The sequence below is a fragment of the Solanum pennellii genome, chromosome 7, assembly GCF_001406875.1.
Source record: "Solanum pennellii chromosome 7, SPENNV200".
Lineage (NCBI taxonomy): Eukaryota > Viridiplantae > Streptophyta > Magnoliopsida > Solanales > Solanaceae > Solanum > Solanum pennellii.
The window spans coordinates 23,886,355-23,895,405 of record NC_028643.1 but is presented as its reverse complement, the minus strand read 5'-3'; the positions used below and the strand labels follow the sequence as shown (position 1 = coordinate 23,895,405).

Here is a 9,051-nt window from a genome sequence, read left to right as displayed (position 1 = left end):
CTTGAAAGGCTCAATATTGAGAAAAGATCATTGAGGAGAGTGGCAGAACAAAGTTTCTTTCCCCAAAGGACAAGAGTAAGACCACAAGTGAAGAGGCAGATACAATAGCAGAGAACAAGTAGCTGGTGAGCGCCTGCTAAGTCTAGCTGTCACTTTATTCTTTGATCTGAATCCATACCTAGACGACTTCCACAAGGTGCGTTGGTGCGATAAGAAACTGTATGTTTAACTTCCCCAAACTTCTGTATTGTACAAAAACGGAAATTTATCACTACCACATTTTCTGATGTCCAAAAATGTAAAATAATAAATATTCAACCTTCCTTATTCAAGTCTCGAAACAAGTTCACGGAAACAAGAGAAGGAACAGGAATGAAGTGCTATGAACTGTATAGATTTATTAGATTACAGACACTGACATCAATCAGTCTGACTTCTTCATCTCACAACAGCAAACCTCAAGTTGTTAAGCACTACCAAATCGTAGGGACAATTAGTCTTCAGAAAAGCAAAGCCACACGGCAAACTACGTTTGTAAATATACTCATACTAGTAACTAGAAGATTTCCCATAATTTTTATTTGAAGCACACATGGATGACAAATTTGAAGACTTGCTGTCCTCACATATTATGCGACCTGCTAATATCTTACGTCAGTTGAAACATCTGAAACAACTCCTTCATGCTTTTAAGATGCCAACACCAACTTCAAATTGGTTGTGTCTAAGACAGCCTGTGGAAACCCATCTATTCCATTAGGTGCATGCATCCACCCTCTGCTGAGCTTCATACCCTGGAGTTTTATGGGCCTCATTCCAGTTTCATTGACCGCTATATTGGATCCTTCGGTGCAGTGACCTTTTACAGTATGAACCACTGCGTAAGGGTGCCACGACTGATGAAACTACATTATGCAGGTTGTGGAGTGCTTATTCAGTTCTTCCTTCCTTTGTGCTGCGAACATCTTTTATTACCTTCCGAAGGTTACCTTCTGCAAAAAGAACCATTATGCAATGTAGTTCCACAAGTTGGAGAAACGGTTGAATGATGTAATGTCTATATTCCTCTGCTAATTTTGGCAACTTGACCTGCAAATAAACTTGGTATTTCAACTCCTAATTGCTAGAAATGGGCTCTTTAACCCTCATACACTTATGTCCTTCACACCGCTTTCTTCCTACTGCAGGTTGGCTGGTGCAGAAACTACCATCATTTAAATGAACTCCACATATGACATTGTAGTTCTGGTGGATAAGAGAACTGGAGAAATCTTGAGAGTCTTGTCTACCCGCTTTGCTAGATAAGATATGCTGACAATCATTACTAGAAGAAGTCCTGTTTTCTAGTATAGGATTGTGAGTCCACTGGCCAATTTTGTACGTCGTTGGCTGAGAAGTGGAGCCTCGATTTCTCCGTCCCTTGTGCTCCATACACCTTTTGTTTCTCTGGAATGGTATTCTTGCACAAGGAGCACCACTATCCAAGATAAAACCACAAATTGGAGCATTTTCCTCATCTATACTCACACATGGCCTTGTGCTCCCATTTCCTTCTGCAATCAACTTTGACTTTACACTGTTTACCTTCATTCCCTTGTGCTCAGCACATCTTTTATTTCCTGTTTTTGGAGGCCTTATACAAACAGATCCATGACCTAAAGCCACACCACAAATAATATTTGGATCACCATTTACACCAACATTCACTGAAACTATCCTAGGCTGTGATCGCCCAAATTTCAAAATTTGGGGAAGGAAGTTGGTGCTTTTGAAGCTATCATGAAAACCAGATCCATTCTCCAATAAAAGGGGCTCACACGCTTTGATTCTGACCCCCTTTTGTTTCTCAAGGGACAATTGAAGCTTCCTGATGAAAGCAGGAAGATGAGTTTTTCTTGAAATGCCATCAAGCTTGCGGAGGACATCATTGTGGCGACGTACACCATTAGTACCTTTATTCCAAGCATAATCAAATTTGTCGAGCAGCTGGGCTTCAGTTCTCTCCGCATCTTTATTGTCATTCATCTGTTAAATATCAAAAAACATTACCAAAACCTATTATGGTTCATAGTAACTAAGGTACAAATAATCAATACGGCATGCAATTACTTTCACTGAAACATGCTCAACTGCGCAACTACGTGGCTGGCAGACAACTCACAATGATTTCTCAGAGAACAGAACAAAATGAAGTGCTGAAAGAAAAAACTGAACTTGGCCTTTTATTGCATACATCTATAACTTAGAAAAAGTACTCATGGAAGTATTCTATCAACAAGATTACTGAGTGAAACTAGGAGAGCTTTAATCTGAATGCCAAATAGAAAAGTGATAAGCAAGAGCAACAACTAATTGCCATTTTTGTCAAGGAAAAGTCACATTAACAAATCTTACTTCACATTTATTAAACATCTTTTTGCATTTCAATGTCTAACAAGAAACCACATATTAACACATCTGCAAGCTGCTTAAAGTTGTAGATAGGAGAAATATGTACTTACAGGTGCCCACCTATAAACAATAGAGAAGCCTCTTGAAAATGTTTCTGTAAATAATCCAGCTCTCTTTGGACCAGATATTATTTCACCAGCGTGCAGCTCGCTATTGGAATAGTCATTCTCTAAATGAGCACCTACACGTCCATATTGCTGCAGTCTAGTTCTAACATTATTCGATTTTCCAACATATACAGGAACAATATAATCAGGGTCAAGTCTGGTAGCCTCTCGCCCAGCTTTTCGTCGTGACACAGCTATTCCCAGTTCATAAACTCCAGAGCAGGAGGTGCAGTTTGGCAGGTTCTGAGTCCTATATCTCTCTGTTCCTTCCTTTCCCAATAAATAATCCTCCCAATCATTAGGCCCAACCAGAATCTGGCAGTAAACAGTCATGATGAATCAGAAGCACAATAGGTAAGTTGCTAAATATAACTTTGCTACAATTCATCATCAAACCAACACGGAGAAAGAGAATTGAGATTACTACACTAGAACTATGTTTTCCGTCCAAAGTTAGATACTTCCTTTATTCCATATTAATTGAATTTGTGAGGCAATGCACATATACTAAGAAAAACGTTCAAACACACAATTTCCACAATTGTCCTTTGTGAAATCATAAATATAACTTTGAAAATAGAGTAATTTCTCTCCTGCATAATACAAAACTTCAATAAACGAAAGAGAAAATATGAAAAATAATTCCATCATCCATCCTAAACTTTGAACAATTCAATTATCTCAACAATGAAAAGTCTCAAAAATTTTCACTTAATATGGAACAAAGAAATAATATTTAAGACATTCTACTGCTCTAGTACTATTATGTTATTCCTCCATTTCTTCACTTCCATAATCATGAATCAAATAATCAACGACAAGCAAGGACAGCTCTAGATCTAAATCTAAGCAACAAAATTGGACCAGAAAGCTAACGAAAATGAAATATTTGTCGAATTAAACAGGAAAGAAAAAGTGAATGAGATTTGATGGAACCTTCCAGTGGGAGAAGGAGGAATCATGTTTTGTGCGTTTACAGTCTTCTCGTCTGAGCCGACGGGTGAAGGATTTGTCAGCAGCTCCCATTGAGCTCTTCAGCTGCACTCACTGGTATTTCCGCTTTTTTTCCTCTCCTATTTCCACTTTTTTCCTTATATTGTACCGCATTACATATATTAGTTATTACAATTTATATATGATATAAATAAATATATAAAATAGTATATGAATTTTTATGGTGTAAAATAAATTAATATATCAATTTACATATGGTGTAAAATAGTATATTAAATTTATGATATAAAATAAAATAGTATATCAATTTATATACGGAAAAGGGTTAAAAATACTACTTTACTATTTAAAAAAGTTTTAAAATATCCTTCGTCCATTTATAGGGCTAAAATGCCCCTGCATCAACTTTAAACTAACATTCTTATACATATTATTGTAATTAATTATTATACGGTGTCTATCTATTGGATAAAGTTTAATATCAACCACCAAACTTTTCATACCCCACCCGACCCATATTGACCCAGGCCCAATTTTCACGTGTTATTGAAGTTTTGATAGATTCAAGTTGGATTTGTATACATTTGTAAGAACAACTTTAACTTCTTTCTCTAACTTCTACTTCACTGTCCATTTTTTTTCCTCTTTTCCAGTTTTGTTTCACAAACTCAGAAAACATCTCAAGAATAAAGCGACCTACTTAGAACATGAAAGACTTCAAAAATCAATGTTCCAACTTGAATTTTTCAACTTCAATAAAAATGTTGCATTGAAAATTTGATTATTTTTGGGTGAAATTAATCTTGTAATCACTTAATTAGTTAAAGAGAAAGATGAAAAAAAAATCAAATATAAGGTTTAGGAGGAGGCGATGATTCAATCTTTATTTCTTTATTTCTGATGGATCTTTTAATTGGGTTTGAATCAAGGGGTGTCACTATGGGTTGGGTTGGGCAAGAGAAAGTTTGTTGGGTTGGAAATTAATTATATCCAATAGAAAGATGCCACATAATAATTAATAATGATAATTAAAAAATATAAAGTTGTTAATTTAAAGGTAATAGTGGACAAAGAAGGTTGAATGAGGGGTATTTTAACCCAATAGGTAGATGAGGGATAATGTTATACCTTTTCAAATAGTACACTGATATTTTTGCCCCTTTTTCGATTTATATATGGTATAAAATAGTATATCATTTTTATGGTATAAAATAAAATAGTATCAATACATCTATTTTCTATCTAGCTATATCGATATCTATATCTATATCTATCTATACTATCTTAGAGCCTGTTTGGTTCAGCTTAAAAGCTGGTCAAACTGACTTAAAAGCTGGTTTTTGACTTATTTAGTTGTTTGGCAATACTCAAAATAACTTATTTTAAGTTAAAAAAAAACTTATTTTAAGCCAAAAGTTAAAAGCTGGGGTAGGGGTGTTTTTTTTTTTTAGCTTATAAGTTGTTTTAAGTTGACCACATTTTTATCTTTTTGCCCTAAATATATTTATACAATCTCCAAATTACCCACATAACCCTAACATCTCTTTCTTTCATTTTTCCCTTTTCACGTTTGGCATAGCAACTTCAGCACTTTATCCAAACGCATAACTGCTTATTTTAAAAGTAAGTTTCAGCACTTTCAAAAGTATTTTTTTAAAGCTGCTTTTATTAAGCCCATCCAAACGGGCCCTTAATCTCATGAGGTCTCAAACTTGAATATTGAATTACTATAATTCCCTCAATAAATACTCAATAAGTAGATACCTTTTCACATTAAAAAGATTGTGACTTTTTCAATGATTTGTGACTTTTCCAAAGGGTTGTGAATCTTTTTGACGGGTTGTGATTTTTCGAAGGGTTGTGATTTTTCGAAAGATTGTGATTTTTCTAAAGGGTCGTGCCTTTTCTGATGAGTTGTGCCTTTTTCAAACGGTTATGAATTTTCCTATTGGCAGTGGCTTTTTTGAAAGATTGTGACTTTTTGGATAAGACACAATTAAAACTTATTCATCCTACAATTTGATAGCTATTAATAGAGGTGTTTCCTCAACTTATAAACTAAAATTTCATTAAGTTCTCTATTCTTCTTTTTCTTCTTAAAAATCTAAGTGTTATTTGCAAAAAATTGATGAAGTTCTAAAATCAACAAAATTCGAGGTACCTCATGACAAAGAGTTGATGAAAAAATTATAGTAAATCATTCATCAATTCACACTCGTATTTTTTCTTATCATTTTCATGAGTTAATAATGACAAAAAATAGTGGGAGAGAAAATAAGATTAAACAAATATGAGAAAAAAGGCATATGATTTGGATAAAGTATTTTTTTTTATTTATTATTCTTTTTCCTCAAACGGAAGAGCTTCTTTCTAATTTTGGTAAAACGACGAGTATCAACGTAGTCTTTTGAATTATTAGTTTGATGTTAAATTCAATATTTCAAAAATAGATTTTCACTTTTTACTTATAATATGATAACACTTTTTACTTATAATATGATAATATAACCATGATAATAATTATTTTTTAATAGATATATATGTAAAAATGAACGGAGAAAGTAAAATCTTGGTGATAAGAGGTTTAAATGAAATGAAACACTGGAGTAAATATAACGGAACTTATATTTTTGTCTTCCTTCCATTGGCTATGTATTGTTCCATATAATTTTTCTTTATGTCACAAGATATGAAAATAGATAAGAAAATAATGATTGATCATAAATGATCTTAAATCAAAAAATTGACTCTATAAATAATGCTCTAAATTTTATTTATCAATTAATTTTTATCATTGAAAAATTTAAATATTTTATATCATGATGCAATTTTATAAGATACTAAATACTTTCATTGGAATACAACTATGTGATATGCAGACGACCAAAAAAAGGAGAAGACTACAATTCCACAAAGATAACATAGAAACTTAATAAAATGAAATATTTTTTTAACAAATGTGATGTTATTCAAATATTAAAATTAAGTTATTCTGCTGAAGTAAATATAACCATCATTTATGATGACAACCAAGTAAAAAAAATTTCTAAAAAAAATTACCTCTCTATGATAGTCTTACTCAAATATTACTTAAGTAATAATATTTTGTAAAAGATATGTTACATATAAAGATAATATTGAAATACCTATAGTAATTCTTATTAGTGTCATGCACATAACAAATTTCAAGTATGAATATTTAAGACAAAATTTGTACTTAAAATGATGTACATCATCATATATGTTCATTAACTCAAGAGGAAAGACTTTTGGTGACATTTTTTGAATAGATATTTTTTTCTATTTTGTTGGTTAGATTTGTTTAAAAAATTGAGTGAAATAAGAAATAATATTATAAAAGAAATTTCACTTTCTCTCATATTTAAATATTGAACGTATTTCAAAATGTTTTAATGATATTTAGTTATTTTGATCTCAAAATACAAGTAACTCTGTGACAATATGTACTAATAATTTAAAAAGACTTGTCCTATGTTCGTTCAATGATAATAATTTACTAAGAAACTTTAATATAGTATTATTAATTACACTTTACAACATCATATAGTATATATATACTATATATACGTTACAAACGTGTCGTGAAACTTTTACTACCTTAAAAGCATGAAAACCTAACTTGAATGTTAAGTTACTATGATAACCCCAACTTAAAACAACGATTTTAGTATATATTTTATATTTTATATCTTCTATTTAATATTATATCATATTCTTTATTTTCTATATTATAGTAAAAGCTAACACATTTTCACATTAATGGGTAGTGACCTTTTCGAACGGTTGCGACATTTTTCATGAGTTATGATATTTCCAAAAAGATATATTTATTCTAAAAGAATTGTGACTAGGGGTGTTCATGGTTCGATTTGGATCGGATATTGATTAAAGCCAAAAATCAAACAAATATAGTCAGTTTTTGAATTTCTAAAACCAAACCAAACCAAACAAAAAACAACAACTTCGGTTTTGGTTATTGTCGATTGGGTTTGATTTGGTTCAGTTTTTCTGATTTATTCAATTTGAAAGTAATGTATTTTTGAGGACGTACCTATCTCGATAGACACAAATACCAAGTACATGAATAATGTACAAAAAAATTAATGTCGATTCAATAAAGCAATTAAGCAAAATTAGAGTTATCATTACATAAATAAAGTGATTTATTTAAGATAAAGTGTGACTATTTTATGTTAAGTACAGTAAGTAAAGACCAAAATGGATTTTGATGGAGTTGGATTTGAGATTGTTATACCTTGACTAAAGTGTTAGAGGCTTGAAAAAAATGGTAAAGTTAAAGCTTATGTTAATTAAAATTTAACAAAATATTTTTAATTATTTTATGAATAATATATAAATAATTATAAAATTTATATATCTAATTTATCGATTCAGTTTGGTTATTTTTGCGGTTGTTATTTAGTAAAACCAAAACAAAACCAAATAGTTTCGGTTTTCAAAATTTAAAAATCAAACCGAACCAAACTAAACCAGATATCGATTTTTTTAATCAATTTGGTTTGAATTGCGGTTTGGTTTGGTTGTTAACGATAACCATGAACAATCCTAATTGTGACTTATCTGATAAGGTATGATAAGCACATATTATACTATCATTCTTTGTCTATATATATATAGGAGTTCCCTCAAAATTTTTAACTACAATTTTTTTTGTAAGTTTTCTATTCTTCTTCTTAAAGCAAGGAAAACAGTGAGAGTTGCTCAATCATGTAATTACAAATTTTTTTGTGGCTAAATTATATAGATCAACCAAAGTTGATGCAACAAGGAGAATGAAATAATTCAACTTCAAACCAGAATAATATCTAGATAATTAACATGTACTCATTTTCTTAGCTATAAATACACTTCTGCAACAACTTACTTGACAAGAAGTTCAATGATTTTTGTTGCATAATCAACAACTTGGTGTTCAAACTGCTGGACAAAAAGGATTTGACCAAAAACTTGCTTGAAGAGTCCAGACAATACTTCTTCATTTCAAATTTATTTGTTGTACTTTTATTGTTATTCAGTTTAAAATAGAATCTTCTTTTTACTTTGGGTTGGGGGAGCACTTTAAGACCACAAGGTTAAAATACATTTTATATATTCGATATATCCTTAAATTAATAGTCTTAATTTATTTTTTCAAATTTCATATCAATTTTAAAATTAGACAAATCGATGTCTATCGTTTTTGTCTATACTATATTAAAAGAATGAACTACATAACTTAAATGATAAATTATTACAATACCACCAACTCAAAATACCAAATTGAGTGTATCCAATTATTTATTTTATATTAAAATATTAAAAGTAGACACCTTTTTCAAGATTGTGACATTTCAAAGAGTTGTAACTTTTTTGATGAGTCAACGAATTTCTAATAAACTTCAATTACCCATATAACATATTTCGCCTATAATCGATCACATCTCGAGAATTCCTCTCCATATTGTTGAAACCCCTGTTTTCGCAATTGTTTTAGTTGTTAATTGACAAATGAATCCCC

At 31.0% G+C, this 9,051-nt stretch overlaps 1 protein-coding gene across 1 annotated transcript; it reads right to left on the bottom strand.

Annotated features, from left to right (window-relative positions):
• Positions 1-297: 297 nt before the first annotated feature.
• On the bottom strand, positions 298-3,657 carry LOC107024025 (protein EFFECTOR OF TRANSCRIPTION 2-like). Its single transcript, XM_015224901.2, has 3 exons — positions 3,495-3,657; positions 2,502-2,873; positions 298-2,025 (listed from the first exon to the last, which is right to left on the bottom strand). Exons 1-3 carry the CDS (start codon positions 3,582-3,584, stop codon positions 1,117-1,119), a joined length of 1,371 nt encoding a protein of 456 aa, XP_015080387.1. The 5' UTR covers positions 3,585-3,657; the 3' UTR covers positions 298-1,116.
• Positions 3,658-9,051: the final 5,394 nt, after the last annotated feature.

What these genes read in the sequence shown, in the direction of transcription:
- LOC107024025 (XM_015224901.2), bottom strand. Translation starts at nt 3,584, where the DNA reads ATGGGAGCTGCTGACAAATCCTTCACCCGTCGGCTCAGACGAGAAGAC. An exon ending in CCTCCTTCTCCCACTGGAAG is followed by an intron (nt 2,874 to 3,494) that starts GTTCCATCAAAT and finishes GTTTACTGCCAG; the next exon opens with ATTCTGGTTGGGCCTAATGA. An exon ending in TTGTTTATAGGTGGGCACCT is followed by an intron (nt 2,026 to 2,501) that starts GTAAGTACATAT and finishes GATATTTAACAG; the next exon opens with ATGAATGACAATAAAGATGC.